This window comes from Oncorhynchus mykiss, chromosome 4, assembly GCF_057628025.1.
Source record: "Oncorhynchus mykiss isolate SJ-2025 chromosome 4, ASM5762802v1, whole genome shotgun sequence".
NCBI lineage: Eukaryota > Metazoa > Chordata > Actinopteri > Salmoniformes > Salmonidae > Oncorhynchus > Oncorhynchus mykiss.
In genome coordinates this window covers 50,839,337-50,860,890 of record NC_143025.1, presented here as the reverse complement: position 1 = coordinate 50,860,890, position 21,554 = coordinate 50,839,337, and the positions used below count along the sequence as shown (strand labels likewise).

The 21,554-nt window shown below is 42.7% G+C and overlaps 1 protein-coding gene across 7 annotated transcripts in view; it reads right to left on the bottom strand.

Annotated features, from left to right (window-relative positions):
- mcoln2 (mucolipin TRP cation channel 2) overlaps nucleotides 1–13,795 on the bottom strand; it is a 73,414-nt gene extending 59,619 nt beyond the window's left edge. For 3 of the 7 annotated variants that reach the window (XM_021599967.3, XM_090232247.1, XM_090232250.1), the window contains exons 1-7: nucleotides 13,472–13,658; nucleotides 12,625–12,778; nucleotides 11,978–12,151; nucleotides 11,253–11,406; nucleotides 10,550–10,628; nucleotides 423–519; nucleotides 216–315 (exon numbers count right to left, since the gene is read on the bottom strand). In XM_021599967.3, coding sequence (XP_021455642.1) covers nucleotides 216–315; nucleotides 423–519; nucleotides 10,550–10,628; nucleotides 11,253–11,406; nucleotides 11,978–12,151; nucleotides 12,625–12,778; nucleotides 13,472–13,524 — 811 coding nt within the window. In that variant the 5' untranslated portion in view covers nucleotides 13,525–13,658. Of the gene's footprint in view, nucleotides 1–215; nucleotides 316–422; nucleotides 520–10,549; nucleotides 10,629–11,252; nucleotides 11,407–11,977; nucleotides 12,152–12,624; nucleotides 12,779–13,471 lie in introns of all 7 variants that reach the window. The other 4 variants (XM_021599969.3, XM_090232248.1, XM_090232251.1 and 1 more) reach the window with 3 other exon arrangements.
- Between the last annotated feature and the right edge of the window lie 7,759 nt (nucleotides 13,796–21,554).

Sequence of the window (21,554 nt, the reverse complement as noted above, 5' to 3'; positions counted from 1 at the left end):
AATAGCTTAAGTAATTTAAATGCTGGAACGAGCGGAATAAATCAAATTATTATAATAATATGAGTAAGAAATCTGGAGATGTGCATTGCTTTGCATGCACACCTACTTAACGGCACCTCAAGTATTTGAACATACTGTGTTTATTTAATTACCCAGGACAATTAATCCTGATGAACAAATTGGTTTCTTAATAACTCAAATTTAACTATACTTACCAGTCCCAGAAATTGTCCAGTTTTTGCACGCACTGCTCAGTGCATCAATGTCAAGGAAGATTTTTATCTTTCCGCTGTGACACTGGTTATCAAATGTGATCTGGAGAAAGAGACAACTGAACAGATTAAAAATGGTCTAACAGTACCAACAGCGCTCCATGGGCATGATGATGGGTTACATGTTTAAACACAACAAAGGAACCTTACCGTAACAAAAAATACATAACAGTCCGGTAACTCATGTGAGCGCACTGTTTGCAGGTTGATTCCTTTAAGTTGAAAAGTGATCTTGATATCGACAAGCCTGAAAGGAAAACATGCCAACGTTAATAAGAAATCAATCCCCAAATGATTCAAGTACCCCTCGTTGCGACACAAGGAACGGGGCAAAGTTGGCGGGGTCAGCCCACCACACATTTTCCTTGGTTGAGATGCATTTTCATTCCACCATGCTCGACACAACGTGGCCTGCATGGTGATACATCAGCAGGTACATGTAAAACCTCAATCACATTACCCATAAGTCAGCGTTTCCCAAACCATGGATTGTGACCCCATATGGGGTTGCCGAATTTGAAAATGGGGTTGCTGGAGAGTTAATCATATTGAAATAAATGTATCAGGCCCTAATCTATGGATTTCACAAACATGGGTGCAGCCATAAGCCCACCAACTGGGGAGCTAGGCCCAGCCTATCAGAATGAGTTTTTCCCCACGCTTTATTAAAGCCAGAAATAGTCTTCAGCAACCCCCCCCCCCCCCCCCCCCCCCATCATTGTAATGTGGTTAACTTTATAAATCTACATTTTTAAAATATAAAAGAAACCAGAGAGTGCCCTTAGATCATGGAAAAATTAATTCCCATGCTGATTGTCTAGGCCCACTACGCCATGAAACCACACACTATTGCAGACTTTGATATTACCGGCAACAATATGGTGAAAACAATGTGTGGGGAGGCATAGGCATAGAAACTCACATCATTATCTTTGTCAGATAATACTGTTAAACAAGGAATTTATGCTATTCCTAGTAATCAAGAGGAAACTGACGGAACTCAAACTCCCCAGTTTATTTTCTCCAAAGGGACGTTAGCTGTGGCCGACACACACACCAACACCCCAACACCCATACCCACACAGTTCTGTCTCACGATTCCCGAGAATGAAACGGCACAGGGGATGTGCAGAGAAATAGATTCTACAAGGTATCGGATGACAACAGCACAATTAGACCCAACCAAATCATGAGAAAACAAAAAGATAATTACTTAACACATTGGAAAGAATTAACAAAATACAGAGCAAACTAGAATGCTATTTGGCCCTACACAGAGAGTACACAGCGGCAGAATACCTGACCACTGTGACTGACCCAAAATTAAGGAAAGCTTTGACTATGTACAGACTCAGTGAGCATAGCCTTGCTATTGAGAAAGGCCGCCGTAGGCAGACATGGCTCTCAAGAGAAGACAGGCTATGTGCTCACTGCCCACAAAATGAGGTGGAAACTGAGCTGCACTTCCTAACCTCCTGCCCAATGTATGACCATATTAGAGAGACATATTTCCCTCAGATTACACAGATCCACAAAGAATTCGAAAACAAATCCAATCTTGAAAAACTCCCATATCTACTGGGTGAAATTCCACAGTGTGCCATCACAGCAGCAAGATTTGTGACCTGTTGCCCCGAGAAAAGGGCAACCAGTGAAGAACAAACACCATTGTAAATACAACCCATATTTATGCTTATTTATTTTATCTTGTGTCCTTTAACCATTTGTACATTGTTAAAACACTGTATATATATATATATATCTAATATGACATTTGTAATGTCTTTACTGTTTTGAAACCTCTGTATGTGTAATGTTTACTGTTAATTTTGGTTGTTTTTCACTTTATATACAGTGCCTTGCGAAAGTATTCGGCCCCCTTGAACTTTGCGACCTTTTGCCACATTTCAGGCTTCAAACATAAAGATATAAAACTGTATTTTTTTGTGAAGAATCAACAACAAGTGGGACACAATCATGAAGTGGAACAACATTTATGGATATTTCAAACTTTTTTAACAAATCAAAAACTGAAAAATTGGGCGTGCAAAATTATTCAGCCCCTTTACTTTCAGTGCAGCAAACTCTCTCCAGAAGTTCAGTGAGGATCTCTGAATGATCCAATGTTGACCTAAATGACTAATGATGATAAATACAATCCACCTGTGTAATCAAGTCTCCGTATAAATGCACCTGCACTGTGATAGTCTCAGAGGTCCGTCAAAAGCGCAGAGAGCATCATGAAGAACAACGAACACACCAGGCAGGTCCGAGATACTGTTGTGAAGAAGTTTAAAGCCGGATTTGGATACAAAAAGATTTCCCAAGCTTTAAACATCCCAAGGAGCACTGTGCAAGTGATAATATTGAAATGGAAGGAGTATCAGACCACTGCAAATCTACCAAGATCTGGCCGTCCCTCTAAACTTTCAGCTCATACAAGGAGAAGACTGATCAGAGATGCAGCCAAGAGGCCCATGATCACTCTGGATGAACTGCAGAGATCTACAGCTGAGGTGGGAGACTCTGTCCATAGGACAACAATCAGTCGTATATTGCACAAATCTGGCCTTTATGGAAGAGTGGCAAGAAGAAAGACATTTCTTAAAGATATCCATAAAAAGTGTCATTTAAAGTTTGCCACAAGCCACCTGGGAGACACACCAAACATGTGGAAGAAAGTGCTCTGGTCAGATGAAACCAAAATTGAACTTTTTGGCAACAATGTAAAACGTTATGTTTGGCGTAAAAGCAACACAGCTCATCACCCTGAACACACCATCCCCACTGTCAAACATGGTGGTGGCAGCATTTTCTTCAGCAGGGACAGGGAAGATGGTTAAAATTTATGGGAAGATGGATGGAGCCAAATACAGGACCATTCTGGAAGAAAACCTGATGGAGTCTGCAAAAGACCTGAGACTGGGACGGAGATTTGTCTTCCAACAAGACAATGATCCAAAACATAAAGCAAAATCTACAATGGAATGGTTCAAAAATAAACATATCCAGGTGTTAGAATGGCCAAGTCAAAGTCCAGACCTGAATCCAATCGAGAATCTGTGGAAAGAACTGAAAACTGCTGTTCACAAATGCTCTCCATCCAACCTCACTGAGCTCGATCTGTTTTGCAAGGAGGAATGGGAAAAAATGTCAGTCTCTCGATGTGCAAAACTGATAGAGACATACCCCTAGCGACTTACAGCTGTAATCGCAGCAAAAGGTGGTTCTACAAAGTATTAACTTAAGGGGGCTGAATAATTTTGCACGCCCAATTTTTCAGTTTTTGATTTGTTAAAAAATGTTTGAAATATCCAATAAATGTCATTCCACTTCATGATTGTGTCCCACTTGTTGTTGATTCTTCACAAAAAATACAGTTTTATGTCTTTATGTTTGAAGCCTGAAATGTGGCAAAAGGTCGCAAAGTTCAAGGGGGCCGAATACTTTCGCAAGGCACTGTATTCACTTTGTATGTTGTCTACCTCACTTACTTTGGCAATGTTAACACATGTTCCCCATGCCAATAAAGCCCTTGAATTGAAATTGAATTGATATACAGCAGCAGGTAACTTCGATTGTAAACAACATCAAACCACATTCACTGTGCGCACGCCTGTTTGCAAAACTACGTGGAGATATGGGATCAGAGCATGATAATGTTCTATTTATGGATGTAACACTGGAATTTTTATTTATTCAACTAGGTAGGCCAGATTAAAACAAGTTCTCATTTACAACTGTGACCTGGCCAAGATAAAGCAAAGCAGTGCGACAAAAACACTGAGTTACACATGGCATCAACAAACGTACAGTCAATAACAATAGAAACATCTGTATACAGTGTGTGCAAATTAAGTAGGAGGTAAGGCAATAAATAGGCTAATAGTGGCGAAGTAATTACAATTTAGCAATTTACATGCTAAATTGATATATGTGCTGATGAGGATGTGCAAGTGGAAATACTGGTGTGCAAAAGAGCAGAAAAACTAAAACAAATATGGGGATTAGGTAGGTAGTTGGTTGGATGGGCTGTGTACAGCTGCAGCATCGTTGAGCTGCTCTGACAGCTGACGCTAAAAGTTAGTGAGGGAGATATAAGTCTCTAGATACAGTGATTTTTGCAATTTGTTCCAGTCATTGACAGCAGAGAACTGGAAGGAAATGAGGCCAAAGGTGGCGTTGGCTTTGGGGGTGACCAGTGAAATATACCTGCTGGAGAGTGTGCTACGGGTGAGTGTTGCTATGGCGACCAGTAAGCTGAGATAAGGCGGAGCTTTACCTAGCAAAGACTTAGATGACCTGGAGCCAGTGGGTTTGGCAACAAATATTTAGTGAGGGCCAGCCAACGAGAGCATACAGGTCGCAGTGGTGGGTAGTATATGGGGCTTTGGTGACAAAACGGATGGCACTGTGATAGAGTGTTGGAGGCTATTTTGTAAATGACATCGCCGAAGTCGAGGATCGGTAGGATAGTCAGTTTTACGAGGGTATGTTTGGCAGCATGAGTAAAGGAGGCTTTATTGGGAAATAGAAAGCCGATTCTAGATTTAACATTGGATTGGAGATGCTTAATGTGAGTCTGGAAGGAGAGTTTACAGTCTAGCCAGACACCTAGGTATTTGTAGTTGTCCACATATTCTAAGTCAGATCCCGTCCAGAGTAGTGATGCTAGCAAGGGCGGGCGGGTGCGGGCAGCGATCAGTTGAAGAGCATGCATTTCATTTTACGTGTTTTACAGTGTCCCAAATTTGGGGTTGGACCTGGTAGGTTCCTTCATAATTTGTTTGAGATTGAGGGCATCTAGCTTAGATTGTAGGACGGCCGGGGTATTAATCATATCCCAATTTATGTCACCTAGCAGTTCAAACTCTGACGATAGATGGGGGGCAATCAATTCACATATGGTGTCCAGGGCACAGCTGGGAGCTGAGGGGGGTCTATAACAAACGGCAACAGTGAAGGACTTATTTCTGGAGAGATGGATTATTAAAAGTAGAAGCTCGAACTGTTTGGGCATAGACCTAGATAGCCTGCAGAGTTCTGTCATACTATCTCTACAGTATATTGCAATTCCTCCCCCTTTTACATTTTCAGTCAAGACAAATGCTATTGGGGATGGAAATTTCACAATTTTTTGTGGACTTCCAATGCCAGGATTCAGACACGGAATATATGACATCTAGAACATCAGTGTTGGCGGAGTGTGCTCAAGCAGTCAATTAAGCAAACTGTTACATTGCCATGCATATTTGAGAAATTGAACGAACTAAACGTAAGACGCAGGGGAAATACAAAAACATTCTACAGATAAGTGACCGAATCAGTGGATTCAGAGGAAAGAATTTCATGCCCCCATCCCTTGGGTGTGCATGTTTCTAACAGAAAACAGCATCAGTAAGTGTCCCATACGAGTGGTCTTGTCATTAGAGTGTCCACCCTGAGATTGGAAGGTTCAATCCCTGGCCGAGTCATACGAAAGTGGGACCTGGTTCGTTGCCGTTTGGCACTCAGCATTGAGATTGATTGAGGGTAAGGCCCTGCGATAGACTAGTGTCCTGTTCAGGGCGTGTACTTGTACATCAAGCTGCCTGATGCTACAGAAACAGGACAAAGGCTTCTGCTCTATGAGCCCTTCCGGCTCGCACAATCCAAGGCTCGTGCAAGGCTACTTACTTACAAGTGATGACTGCTCACCTCCAACGCTTGGAAGATTACTTTGAGAAATACGCAATCCATTTGACTGTGATCCTGGCTCAGTTGACATGCCGTAAGTTAAATCGAACAGCTGATTTAGCTATCATGTGTCGGATCACTACGGAGGAGTTTTGGTTCCTGATGTCATGGTTCCATTCCACTACCAACCCCTAGCACTTTGAAAGGCTGATCATGGTTCACATCAACACCATCATCCCAGAAACCCTAGATCCACTCCAATTTGCATACCGCCCCAACAGATCCACAGATGACACAATCTCTATTGCACTCCACACTGCCATTTCGCATCTTGACAAAAATAACACCCATGTGAGAATGCTATTCATTGACTACAGCTCAGCGTTCAACACCATAGTGCCCTCAAAGCTCATCACTAAGCTAAAGACCTTGGGACTAAACACCTCCCTCCTCAACTGGATCCTGGACTTCCTGACGGGCCACCCCCAGGTGGTAAGGGTAGGTAACAACACACGGGGGGGGCCCTCAGAGGTGTGCTCAGTCCCTTCCTGTACTCCCTGTTCACTCATGACTGTATTGTCAGTCACAACTCCAACACCATCATTTAGTTTGCCGACGACACAACAGTGTTAGGCCTGATCACCGACAGGGATGAGACAGCCTATAGGGAGGAGGTCAGAGACCTGGCCGTGTGGTGCCAGGATAACAACCTCTCCCTCAACCCCAAGACAGTCGTGAAGAGGGCACGACAAAGCCTATTCCCCCTCAGGAGACTGAAAAGATTTTGCGTGGGTCCCCAGAGCCTCAAAAAGTTCTACAGCTGCATCACTGCCTGGTATGGCAACAGTTCGGCCTCTGACCGCAAGGCACTATTGCCCAGGGCCAAGCTTCCTGCCATCTTGGACTTGTATACCAGGCAGTGTCAGAGGAATTCCCAAAAAAGTGTCAAAGACTCCAGCCACCCTAGTCATAGAAAGTTCTCTCTGCTACCACACATCAAGCGGTACCGAAGCTCCATGTCTACCCCCAAGCCACAAGACTCCTGAACAGCTAATCAAACGGCTACCCAGAGTACTTGCATTCACCTCCCCCATTGATTTTGTGCACCGCTGCTACTCACTGTTTTTTATCGATGCATAGTCACTTTACCCCTACTTACATGAACAAATTACCTCAACTAACCTGTAACCCTGCACATTGACTCGGTACCTGTATCCCCTGTCTATAGCTTCATTGTTATTTTGTTACATTTGAATTGTTTTTTTACTTTTCTTTTATTTGGTAAATATTTTCTTTACTTTCTTGAACTGCATTGTTGGTTAAGGGCTTGTAATGAAGAAGCATTTCACTGTTGTATTTGACGCATGTGACAATTAAAATTTTATTTGAGTAGGCGACCTTTCTAACTTTGTGGCTGTGGTAACTAGTGACGACCCAGCCAGAGTATTTTAAAGTACAATAAGTTTCCAAACCACAGATGATGAAAATATATCATTTTCTGTGATGGCTTTATGGGACAGCTAATAACTTGCTAACAATTACCCATTTCAATAAGCGAGTACTACTTTAATTGTAATGTTCAATAATACACATTGGCTGTTAGGCAAATTATATTAGGACTTTTGCCTCCTAGTTAAGTTTGTGATGGTAATTGTGATGGTAATGTTTTTTATGATAATTGTTATTATTATTATTATTATTATTATTGTGGCGGTCGCTAGCTACTAGTGGTACTGTATCTTCAACCTAGCCTTAGCTTTTAGCTTGTGAGGACTTATGAGGTGTCTGATTCTCAAACAGCTAGCTGTTCTGCAGTGCAACTTAGCTTGCTATAAAGTTAAAGGATCAAGTTGAGGAAAAAGTAACTAAATATTTTATTAGCAACGAAACAATATATTTATCCTGTCTTAAATGAAAAGGTAATATCTTGCAATCTCCCAAACATAACTGTCCATTCAGTAGTGGCAAGACTCCGTGAAGATGACGTCTAGTGCAATGAAATAGGGCACAATGTGTACAGGGCATAAACAGACCAGCTAGCTTGCACATATTACTGAAATGTAATGGGAAGAAAGCTCTCACAAATGTTGTATATCAAATTAGGTAAAACGTATTCACTTTTAAGATCTTGCACAAAATATACCCTTGTAATAACTAGTCTAAATTCATGGACTTCGATGACAAATACATTTTTTGAGATAACGGGGAAACTCCTATATGAGTGTTATTTTGGAGTGAGCTAAGTAATTACACTACTATTCAAAAGTTCAGTGTCACTTAGAAATGTCCTTGTCCTTGTCCATTAAAATAACATCAAATTTATCAGAAATACAGTGTAATGGAATATCGACATGGGCGTACAGAGGCCCATTATTAGCAACAATCACTCCTGTGTTCCAAATGCCACGTTGTGTTAGCTAATCTACATTTATAATTTTAAAATGCTAATTGATCATTAGAAAGCCCTTTTGCAATTATGTTTCCTCAGCTGAAAACTGTTGTCCTGATTAAAGAAGCAATGAAACTGGCCTTTAGACTAGTTGAATATCTGGAGCATCAGCATTTGTGGGTTTGATTACAGGCACAAAATGGCCAGAAACAAAGCACTTTCTTCTGAAACTCGTCAGTCTATTCTTGTTCTGAGAAATGAAGGCTATTCCATGAGAGAAACTGCCAAGAAACTGAAGATATACTCTACCACCTTCACATAACAGCGCAAACTGGCTCTAACCAGAATAGAAAGAGGAGTGGGAAGCCCCGGTGCACATCTGAGCAAGAGGATAAGTCCTCAATTAGTCTCAACATCAACAGTTGAGGCAACTCCGGGATGCTGGCCTTCTAGGCAGAGTTCCTCTGTCCAGTGTCTGTGTTCTTTTGCTTATCTTAATTTTTTCATTTTATTGGCCAGTCTGAGATTTGTATTTTTCTTTACAACTCTGCATAGAAGGCCAGCATCCCTCTTCACTGTTGACGTTGAGACGTGTTTTTTCGGGTGCTATTTAATGAAGCTTCCAGATGCAAAATACTTGCAATATATACTCGAAGTCAAATATTTAATAAAAACATTGTATTCTTACAACTGTATCATATTTATACAATTGTAACCCCTGACCATTTTCTGTTTATTTTATTTGAGCTACTGAGTTAACGTGCGCTAATGTGATTAGCATGACGTAAGTAACAGCACAATTTTCTAGGACATAGACATGTCAAATATGGGCAAAATGCTTAAATTATCGTTAATCTAACTGCACTGCCCAATTTACAGTAGCTATTACAGTGAAAAAACACCATGTTTGAGGAGAGTACACAACAAAAAACTTGTATCATGGCAACTGGTTTGATACATTAATCTCTGAAGGTAAATAATGTACTTACCTTCAATAGTGTTGCTCTGATTTGTCATACTGAGGGTCCCAGAGATAAAATGTAGCATAGTTTTTTTTTATTAATTCAATTTATATATTCAAACGTAGGAACTGGGTTCTACAGTTTGAACCCCTGCTGTGCTGGACTTTCTCTTATTTTTGTTTGTATTATCTTTTACCAGATCGAATGTGTTATACTCTCCTACATTAATTTCATAATTCCACAAACTTCGGTGTTTCCTTTCAAATGGAATATGCATATCCTTGCTTCAGGTCCTGAGCTACAGTTACATTTGGTATGTCATTTGAGACAAAAATTGAAAAAAGGGGTCTTAAGAGGTTATAACTTTTAAAACTGTTGTCACTGGCAATTCATGTGTAGTGATTTGTACATCTTATTTTGGTTTATTTGCTTTACTTTAATGATATTATGTTTAAGAATAAAATATACTTGTAGTGATGTCCTATGTTTATTTTTTATTGTATTGTAATTAAAAATAATTTAAATAAATCAAATATTAGCTAAAAATCATTATTTTCTAATCTATTTTGGGTTAATCGTTTGTTTCCTCTAAATACTTTATGCATGCTTATGGTGTTATAGCGATTCACTTTTCACACGTTGAAAATGTTTATTTACTCCATTGCTATGGTCACCGGCGGTTGTCGTCCTCGTGTGGAGGCATGAGCCGCTTTGACTATATGTGGTAATTACCAGTTGTGAAGTCGTACATAGTCCGAGTTGAAATTCACATAATAACGAATTGCCCTCGATCAAATCAAAGTTTATTTGTCACTTGCACCGAATACAACAGATGTAGGTAGACCTTACAGTGAAATGCTTACTTACAGGCTCTAACCAATAGTGCGAAAAAAGGTGTGTGTGTGTAGGTAAGTAAAGACATAAAACAACAGTAAAAAGACATTTGAAAATAACAGTAGCAAGGCTCTATACAGTATATGATCCCCGCTCTGCCCATTTCCTGTCTATCTGGAACACTGAGGTATGAACAGTTAGGAAAGCCTCCGCAAATGAAAACAAATAGAGGGCGGGGCGACCCCAACCAGTTCCGTGTGCCGTGGCGAGGAGCTTTTCCAATGATCAGGGTTGTGTTCATTAGGCTTAAGAAACACTCACATGTCCAATAAGAAACATGTTTTTTTTGTGTTGCATGGCCTAATGAACACAACCTAGTTGTCTGACCCAGTTGCCACCTGGCTCAGTAACTGTACCTGTAAAATTCCAGATTGAAAAAAGACACATTTTCTGCTTTCCACTGGCTCACGTTTGTTGGATCATGTGTCATACAAACTGCAAAAGATGAAAAGATTGGAACTAATTAAACCATATGTAGTTAAATTGAAGTTGTTCGTTCTCTGAAGGATGACATCATCCTCTGGAGGATGACATCATCCTCTATGAGGAAATAGCAAGCATATTTAAACAGTCTGTTTGATGTTTGAGGTGCGGGTTTGAAGTGCTTTTTCTCCAATTTATACTTTGGCCACAAATACGAGTACAGGCTGAGTCAACAACATGATTTAGGTATGAGTTAACAGAATGTTAACTTTCAAAAGTAAGATTTTCACTGGACAGTTACTTTAAAACTGCAACATTTTCTCTCAGCCTCATGGCAAAAGTTGTAGAGTAGCAGAAAATTAGCTTTAAAAACAGCAACATATCTCATAGAATATCATTTTAAACTGCAAATGTTTCTCTTCCCCATGGCAAAATGCAAGAAGTTACCCGTTTTATGTTTTTTCAAAATACCCCTCCATATACCCCTGAAAATAGGTATAATAAGTTATGTCAAACTATGTAGAATTGCAGGAAATACTCTTTAAAATGTCAATGAAATTGCCGTTGCACCCGCTCCGTCTCCTGTTCATTCTCCCAAATATCTACTCCACAATTTCGCCCTTGGAGTCCACTGACCTTTTTCTAACTGAGCATCAATGTCGTAGGCATCGTCCGAGGGTTCCACATTGCCTCTCTTGTAGTACTCCTTACAGATGACCAGAGGTAACAGTTTCCCATTCTCCTCAGCGTAACTGATAGGCCCCACAGAGAGGCGCCCCAACTGGCGGTACTGCAGGGAACAGAACACCATTCAAACACAAGTGCATTCTGCTCATTACCAGCTACTGTATGTAATGCTATGTGTATGAGTCATAACTACTAATGAAATGTTGCACCAGCACCTTAAACAAAAAAGGACAATCAGACTCATAAAACAGTAAAAGGTGGCCTGGCTGGTCTAGCAGTAATGTCGCAGCCTGCAGCACACATCTGAGCTCAGAAAATCTGAGCTGCTGCCCTTTGACACAACCTCTGTTTTTCCCCACTGTCACCCTATATCTCTAAAATAAAATATTTGTTTTAAGAGTGAAATGCTTATGTGTGCAGCATTAGGCTATAACCATGACTCTGCAATATTGATAACCCAGGGGAAAATTGCCTGATGAGTGGCAGAGACCAATTTACTCGGCAAAAATACAGGAATGATGATGAAACCGATGATAGGCAAGGGAGAAAGCGGCAGTAAGAAAGAGATTTGGGTTAGAGTAAAAGAGAAGGACAGTCAGGAGACTTGTTTAGATACTAGATCTGTACTCCTACTCTGAGATGCTTTATTATGAATATGGGCCCTGGAGACTTGCCTGATCCAGCACATAGAACAGACTGTCATAGACGGCTTGTTGGGAGTAAAGAGCTACACTGTAATCTTCCTCATCAACTCCACTATAGTCCTTGAGGAACAGGTTCTTGAAGGTCATAGCATTCTCCTCCTTGTAGGCAACCACAAGCTGGTTGTTCAGTCCAAACAAGATAAGCTTGGTGGGAGAAGAAATACACAATTTAAAGGGATAGTATGACGCAAAACACATCCGTTTTTTGCTCTGTACTGAAAAGTGCTTTATCATGAAAACTTGATTGCTGACATGCACAATTTTTGGGAATCGTATCAACAATGAAGTGATGAACAAATTACTAAAACTAAAACTAATTTGGGCATTTGCCTTTCATATCACAACCATATCAAATTGTTATGTCACCAAATCAGTGTAAATTCAACTAATGATTTGTGAGAGTAAAAAAAATCCATAAGGGTTGATAGCATTCTTAAGCCTTGGTGCCAGTCTGTTATTTTATGCTCTACCGCCAACTCCTTATGCCATGCCAAACCAATTCCACAAGACAGCGAGCAGAAACAGACTGATAGCCAGAATAGCTATTCTTAGCAATTACCTTCGATAATTCCTAAAAAGAGAGAAACAGTTCTAATGATACACTTCTCAGACTATACCTGTGATGTGATCATGACGATTTTCAGGATCTGCACCCCCAGTTTCCATGGTAACTGGCGTCTGGCCCTGTATTTCTCACAAGGGCTCATGAAGTAGTATTTTAGATCATCGCGAAGAATTTCCTCCTTGATTATGCCTTGGCTCATTGTGGAACTAAAAGAAACAACCCAATACTCATTATTATTAGGCTAAATAGGTCTTAAATATTATTATAGAAACTAAAATGATTGGGAACAACTTGAGGTAAAAACTATCAACTTGAACTCAAATGAATATGATTGAGCTATATGACATCTTTTGGCCAATAAAATTACTTACAGGAATACAAGATAAAACATATAATCTCTTTTGACAAGTTCCTTTAAGTGTTTCCCAATAGCCGTGTTGTCCCATTTGAAAAGGGGAAGGACACAGGAGTTCAAATTGAAAGAGAAGTAACAGTTTTAATAGGCAATTTCAGTCAGTTTAGAAAAAAGGCTATTTTCCACCAGATGTGTTTCCATAAATGCAAAAATAAATGTACTACATGTAGCACTCCCTGTACCGAACACTCCTTGTACTGACCAGTGACTGCATTCATGTGGGGAAAAGTCCAAGGTTAACTCACTGCACTGAAAATATTTGTACTAGTGTTGACTAGTATGAAGCTTTCGTTGTGACAATGTGAGGTGTTTTGTAAGTCATTTCAGCATATTGTTTTGGAGTTGTACAGTGTAATTTTACAGCTAAGACATACATTCACTGCACTTAAGTTGAATGACATTTTCTACCAACATCATGTTAGGCTTGTTGATTTTGAGAGTTCTTGAATGTCTCAACCCTTATTAAAAGTTAAAAACTACTCACCCAAGCGGCCCAACTGACTCACTCCCGTCATGATACTGGACTAACAATTCCATAATGATAAGATATGATTGATTTGTTAATTATCATATCACAGAGCAGCATAATAGAAGTTACAATGTGTCACTCACATGAATCACTGCTGGTGGACTACACACAGGCATCAGATATCCAATCCAAAGTTGAATTCAGCTTGTTGATACTGTAGTGTAATGTACTGTGATTTGCCAAGTACCTCAACTCCTCCACAGAGTTGAGCGCAGACTAGAGTTAATCACATACCAATGACTGACTCATTGGTGTTGTAAGATTGGCAAATCAGCGAATGGTCATGTGACAATTCAATCTCAACAAGGAAACAGTCGGTAGTCGTATTTGATTAACATTTTATTAAAAAGTATGGATTTCACCAAACAAAGAAAGGCATGCAGAGGAAAAACAGATACAGTGCCTTGCGAAAGTATTCGGCCCCCTTGAACTTTGCGACCTTTTGCCACATTTCAGGCTTCAAACATAAAGATATAAAACTGCATTTTTTTGTGAAGAATCAACAACAAGTGGGACACAATCATGAAGTGCAACGACATTTATGGATATTTCAAACTTTTTTAACAAATCAAAAACAGAAAAATTGAGCGTGCAAAATTATTCAGCCCCTTTACTTTCAGTGCAGCAAACTCTCTCCAGAAGTTCAGTGAGGATCTCTGAATGATCCAATGTTGACCTAAATGACTAATGAGGATAAATACAATCCACCTGTGTGTAATCAAGTCTCCGTATAAATGCACCTGCACTGTGATAGTCTCAGAGGTCCGTTAAAAGCGCAGAGAGCATCATGAAGAACAAGGAACACACCAGGCAGGTCCGAGATACTGTTGTGAAGAAGTTTAAAGCCGGATTTGGATACAAAAAGATTTCCCAAACTTTAAACATCCCAAGGAGCACTGCGCAAGCGATAATATTGAAATGGAAGGAGTACCAGACCACTGCAAATCTACCAAGACCTGGCCGTCCCTCTAAACTTTCAGCTCATACAAGGAGAAGACTGATCAGAGATGCAGCCAAGAGGCCCATGATCACTCTGGATGAACTGCAGAGATCTACAGCTGAGGTGGGAGACTCTGTCCATAGGACAACAATCAGTCGTATATTGCACAAATCTGGTCTTTATGGAAGAGTGGCAAGAAGAAAGCCATTTCTTAAAGATATCCATAAAAAGTGTTGTTTAAAGTTTGCCACAAGCCACCTGGGAGACACACCAAACATGTGGAAGAAGGTGCTCTGGTCAGATGAAACCAAAATTGAACTTTTTGGCAACAATGCAAAACGTTATGTTTGGCGTAAAAAAAAGTTTGTGGAATGTCAAAATGGAATTATATTAGACATTTGTATAAATTAACTAAAAATGAAAAGCTGAAATGTAGTCAATCCCTTTCTCATGGTAAGCAAAAATAAGTTCAGGAGTAAAAATGTGCCGAACAGGAAACATAATAAGTTGCATGGAGTCACTCTGTGGAAGAATAGTCTTTAACATGTTTTTTTAATGACTACCTCAAACATTAATTACCTGTAAGCTCCCTCAGTGGGGCAGTGAATTTAAAACAGATTCAACCACGAAGACCAGGGAGGTTTTCTAAATGCCTCACAAAGGGCATTTATTGGTAGATGACATTGAATATCCATTTCAGCATGGTGAAGTTATTAATTACACTTTTGATGGTATCAAGTCACAAGGTGAGACCCAGATGCAGACACAGGAGGCAGAAGGTTGGAATCTTACAATGTTTAATAATCCAAAGGGGTAGGCAAGAGAATGGTCGTAGACAGGCAAGAAGGTCAAAACCAAATCAGAGGCCAGGAGGTACAGAGTGGCAGACAGGCAGGTGGGTCCAGAGTCCAGAAAGAGGCAAGGGTAAAAACCAGGAGGACTACAAAAAGTAGAATAGCAAAAGGGGTAAGGGAAAAGCAAGCTGGTTGACTTGACATACAAGAGAAACTGGCATAGAGAGACAGGAAACACAGGGATAAAGACACTGGGGAAAATAAGCGACACATAGAGGGGGTGGAGACAATCACAGGAACAGGTGAAACAGATCAGGGTGTGACAGATAGTGTAATAATACACCCAGTCACTACAAAGATACAGGCGTCTTTCCTAACTCAGTTGCCGGAGAGGAAGGAAATTGCTCAGGGATTTAGTGTTTAATGGCTGTGATATGGGAAAACTGTATAGAAGAAAAATATTTCAAACTTGCATCCTGGTTGCAACAAGGCACTAACGTAATACTGCAACAAATGTGGCAAAGCAATATACTTTGTCCTGAATACAAAGTGTTATGTTTGGGTCAAATCCAATACATTACTGAGTACCAATCTCCATATTTCCAAGTATAGCGGTGGCTGCATCATGTTATGGGTATGCTTGTAATTGTTAACTTGTTACGACTAGACGTTCCGCTAGCTTAACCCCTCGACAACATCCGGTGAAATGACAGAGCGCCAAATTCAAATTACTATAAATATTAAACTTTCATGAAATCACACATGCAATACACCAAAGTAAAGCTACACTTGTTGTTAATCCAGCCAACGTGTCAGATTTCAAAAGGGCTTTACGGCGAAAGAAAACCATGCGATTATCTGAGGATAGCACCCCACCAAACAAACACATGACATTCATATTTTAATCCGCCGGGCGCGACACAAAACGCAGACATCATCTTTTGTTGGCACTCCAATATTTCCCATACACATCACAAATGGTCCTTTTGTTTGATTAATTCCGTCGTTATATCTCCAAAATGTCAATTTATTTGGCACTTTTGACCCATAAAAACAGCGGTTCCAACTTGCACAACAGGACTAGAAAATATCTAATAAATTACCTGTAATCTTTGTCCAAACAATTTTAGGTATTTTTTAATGTAAATAATCATACACATTTAAGACAGGATAAACTGCGTTCAATAGTGGATAAAAACAAAGTGGAGTGAGCTTTTAGGTCACACGCCTCTAACAAAAAGTACACTTCTGTCACTCCCTGACCGTAGAGAGCTTTTCATGTCTCTATTTTGGTTTGGTAGGGTGTGATTTGGTTGGGCATTCTATGTCCTTTTCCTATGTTTTGTATTTCTTTGTTTTGGCCGGGTATGGTTCTCAATCAGGGACAGCTGTCTATCGTTGTCTCTGATTGGGAACCATACTTAGGTAGCTTTTTCCCACAGTGGTTTTGTGGGTGGTTATTTTCTGTTTAGTGTTTGCACCTTTCAGGGCAGTTTTTGTTTCATGTATTCTCTTGTTATTTTGTATTAGTGTTCAGTTAAATAAAAAAACATGAACACTTACCACGCTGCACTTTGGTCCAACTACTCTTCCTCATCTGATGACGAAAACCATTACAGAACCACCCACCACAAACGGACCAAGCAGCGTGGTAACAGGGAGCAGAGGGTTCATGACTACTGGACATGGGAGGAGATATTGGACGGACAGGGACCCTGGAGACAGGCTGGGGAATATCGCCGCCCGCAAGAAGAACTGGAGGCAGCTAAAGCTGAGAGGCGGTGATATGAGGAAACGCAGGCATGAGAGCCAGCCCCCAAAAAATGTTTTGGGGGGAGCACACGGGGAGATTGGCGGAGTCAGGCGAGAGACCTGAGCCAAATCACTGTGCTTTCCGGAAGCAGCGTGGTACTGGTCAGGCACCGTGTTATGCAGTGAAGCGCACGGTGTCTCAAGTGCGCGCTCATAGCCCGGAGCGCTACATGCTAGTCCCCCGCAAGTGCTATGCGAGAGTGGCCATCCAGACAGGGCAGATTGTGCTAGCTCAGCGCGTTTGGTCTCCGGTGCGCCGTTTCAGCCCAGGGTATCCTGCGCCGGCTCTGCATACTGTGTCTCCGGGGCGCTGGGAGGGTTCAGTTCACCCTATGCCTGTGCTTAGCCTGTGCCGTGCGAAAGTGGGCATTGAGCCAAATGGAGAGGTAAGCACCAGATCTGCAGTGCTCCCCCACAGCCCGGTTCGACCTGTGCCTGCACTCTGGAGGGGCCGGGCTAAAGTGGGCATTCAGCCTGGAGGAGTGGTGCCAAGGCTGCGCACCAGAGCTCCAGTGCTCCTCCACAGCCCGGTTCATCCGGTGCCTCCTCCACACACCAGGCCTCCTGTAGGTCTCCCCAGCCTGGTGGGCCCTGGGGCAGCCCCACACACCAGGCTGTCTCTGCGTCTCCTCCCTCCAGAGTCGCCCTCCATTCCGGAGACGCCAGTGTCGTCCGTCAGTCAGGAGCGTCCCGAGGCGCCCTTCAGTCCGGAGCATCCAGAGGTGCCCTTCAGTCCGGAGCATGCAGAGGCGCCCTTCAGTCCAGAGGCGCCCTTCAGTCCAGAGGCGCCCTTCAGTCCAGAGGTGCCCTTCAGTCCAGAGGTGCCCTTTGGTCCGGAGCTTCCAGCAGCGTCCTCCAGTCCGGGGCTCTCTATGAGGGTCCCCAGTCCGGGGTCAGCGGCGTGAGTCCACGCTCAAGAGGCGCCACCTAAGTGGGCCGAGCCAGAGGTGGAGCGGGGTCTACGTCCCTCACCAGAGCCGCCACCGCTGAGAAATGCCCACCCAGACCCTCCCCTATAGGTTCAGGTTTTGCGGCCGGAGTCCGTACCTTTTTATGTCACTATTTTGGTTTGGTCAGGGTTTGATTTGGGTGGGAATTCTGTGTCCTTTTTCTATGTTTTGTATTTCTTTGCTTTGGCCGGGTATGGTTCTCAAACAGGGACAGCTGTAGACATACTTAGGTAGCTTTTTCCCACAGGGGTTTTGTGGGTGGTTATATTCTGTTTAGTGTTTGCACTTTTCAGGACTGTTTCGGTTTCATGTATTCTCTTGTTATTTTGTATTAGTGTTCAGTTCAATAAAAAAACATGAAAATACACCACGCTGCACTTTGGTCCGACCACTCTTCCCCATCCGATGACGAAAACCATTACAACTTCACGCGACCTTCATTCTGAAATTCCCTACTTCTTCATTTCTCAAAGGGAAAACATCAACCAATTTCTAAAGACTGTTGACATCCAGTGGAAGTGATAGGAACTTCAAGCAAGTGCCACAGAACTCTAGATTCCCATAGAAATCTCATTGAAAAGAGAGTGACCTCAATTTTTTTGCCTGGATGGATTTTTCTCAAGTTTTCGCCTGACATATCAGTTATGTTATACTCAGACATTATTCAAACAGTTTAGAAACTTTAGTGTTAGCTTCTGGGTCTGAGTAGCTGGCAGTTTACTTTGGGCCCGCGAGCATCATCCAGATGTGAAAATACTGCCCTCTAGCTGAAAGAGGTTGTTAAGGACTGGGGAGTTTTTCCAGGATAACAAATAAATGGAATGGGGCTAAGCACGGGAAAAATCCTAGTGGACAACCTGGTTGTCGGCTTTCCACCAGACACTGGGAGATGAAGTCACCTTTCACCAGGACAATCATCTAAAACAAGGCTAAATACTCTCGGTACACAGTTGCATACCAAGATGACATTGAATGTTCCTGAGTGGCCTCGTTACAGTTTTGACTTAAATTGGCTTAAATCTATGGCACGACTTGAAAATGACTGACCAACTTGAGATTTAAGAATTTCAAAAACAATATTGTGCAAATATTGTACAATCCAGGTGTGCAAAGCTTTTAGAGACTTACCCAGAAAGACTCACAGTTGTAATCTGTTAGGCGGAGCGGCACAGGGGAATCCAAGAGCAGACTCAGAGGAAACAGGGATGAATGAACCAAGATATTTATTGTAACACAGGGTTGGAGTGAGCTGGGTAGAACCGGGTAAACAGGTCCAGAGGGGAATCCAAAGTAGTGGTGGTGAGCTAAATCCAGAACAGGGTAATAGGGTGTTGTGGAACCGGAGACAGGCGCCAGAGACAGAGCGGTAAAACTGCAATGAGAGGATAAACAGCATCAGACAGGGAAACAGGCACAGCAGCATAACAGGATCTTGAATAATCATAAATAGCTAGAAGCATGACCTGACTGAGCAGAGATTATGATCTGGCAGAGTGGAAGCGGCAGGACTGAGTATTTGTAGAGGTCTTGATTATGGAATGAGTTGCAGCTGGTAGGGATCTGCTCTGACTCCAGCACACCTGTCTCCAACCGCACAATCACACAGAGAGGGAGAGGGAGAGGGAGAGAGAGGGAGAGAGAGAGAGAGAGAGAGAGAGAGAGAGAGAGAGAGAGAGAGAGAGAGAGAGACAGAGAGAGAGAGAGAGAGAGAGAGAGAGAGAGAGAGAGTGTGTACTTGAGGAGTACACTGCAGATCAAGAAGAAACCGGATGAGCAAAAGAGGGCGTAGCAGGAGCAGATGTGACAGTACACCCCCCTCTACGGTTGCCACCTGGCGCACGACCAGCTTGTCTGGGTGTGAGGTATGAAAATCCTGTAAGAGGGAGGGATCCAGAATGTGATCACGGGGAACCCAGCAGCGCTCCTCAGGTCCATATCCCTCCCAGTCCACCAGATACTGCCAACCATGACGGCGCACATCCAAAAGCCGCTGGATGGCGTAGGCAGGATGGTCGTCAATGAGCAGCTGCAGGAGGGGACAGGGGACTGGAGCAGACTGGTTTAATTAAGGACACATGGACGGTGGGGTGGATTTTGAGAGAGTCTGGGAGTTTCAGATGTACCGCAGAGGGGTTTATGACACAATCAATCTCAAAGGGACCAATGGATCGGGACGCTAGTTTTCTGGAAACCACTTTCAAGAGCAAGTCCTTAGATGAAAGCCATACCTTTTGGCCTGGAGTGTAGACTGGGGTTGATGCACATTGACGGTTAGCTTGGAATTGGGTCCTGGCGGAGGCACGAAGAGCAGCCTGGGCCCTCCTCAAGGTGCGATGCCAACAGTTCATCTGGTCCTGAACTGAGGGCACTGCTACCTCAACCTCTTGGGCAGGGATCAAGGGATGTTGGTAACCCAGAGCACACTCAAAGGGTGACATACCTGATGAGGCATTGATGAGGGTGTTGTGGGCATATTCCACCCAGGGTAGCTGGGCTCTCCAGGTGGAAGGGTTAGCCGAAGTCACACAGTTTGGTCTTTCCATTGGTCTGGCTAACATTAATACCAAGTGCTGTGCAGAAGGCTCTCCATACCTGGGATGTGAACTGGGGTCCTCCTAATGATGTCAATAGGGATGCCATGCAGCCGCAACACATGGGATACCAGCAGGTCCACAGTCTCCCAGGAGGAAGGAAGCATGGAGAGGGGAATGAAGTGTGCCGCTTTGAAGAAAAAAAAAAAAGAAAAACATTTGTGAGGATGACTGAGTTACCCTTCAATGGGGGAAGGCCAGTGACAAAGTCCAGAGCTATGTGTGACCAGGGGCGACTGGGTATGGGAAGAGGGCGAAGCAGACCGGATGTAGGTTTGGTGGAGGTTTTGTTCCGGGCACAGACCGAGCAGAATGAGATTCATTCCTGAGTGTCTTTCCCCATGGTGGATGACCAAAATCGCTGACGCAGGAAGGCAACAGTCTGGTTCATGCCAGGGTGACAGGTGTCTGACGAACACAGGACTCAATATCCCAGGAGACAGCAGCAACGATGCAGGAGGATGGCATAATGGTTTCTGGCTCGGAACCTGTGTTGTCTGCGGTGAACTGACGAGAGAGTGCGTCAGGCTTGGTATTCTTAGATCCGGGGCGATATGTGAGGGTGAAGTTGAATCTTCCGCAAAACAATGCAAACCTGGCCTACCGAGAGTTCAGACGTTTGGCGGTCTGGCTGTAGGCTAGATTTTTTGTGATCCGGCCACACAATGAAGGGAAGGACCGAACCCTCTAACCTGTGAGGACACTCCTCAAGAGCCAGCTTAACAACCAGGAGTTACCGGTTACCTATGTCAAAATGTCTCTCTGCAGGTGAGAGCTTGCGGGACAAGGCACAAGGATGGAGCTTCTGATCCGAGGGAGGACGTTGAGACAGGTTTCATCTGCACCAGTGTCGGAAGCGTCCACTTCAAGAACGAACTGGAATTCTGGATCTGGATGGGTAAGGATTGGAGCGGAAGTGAAGCGGTGCTTAAGTTCCCGGAACGCTGCCTC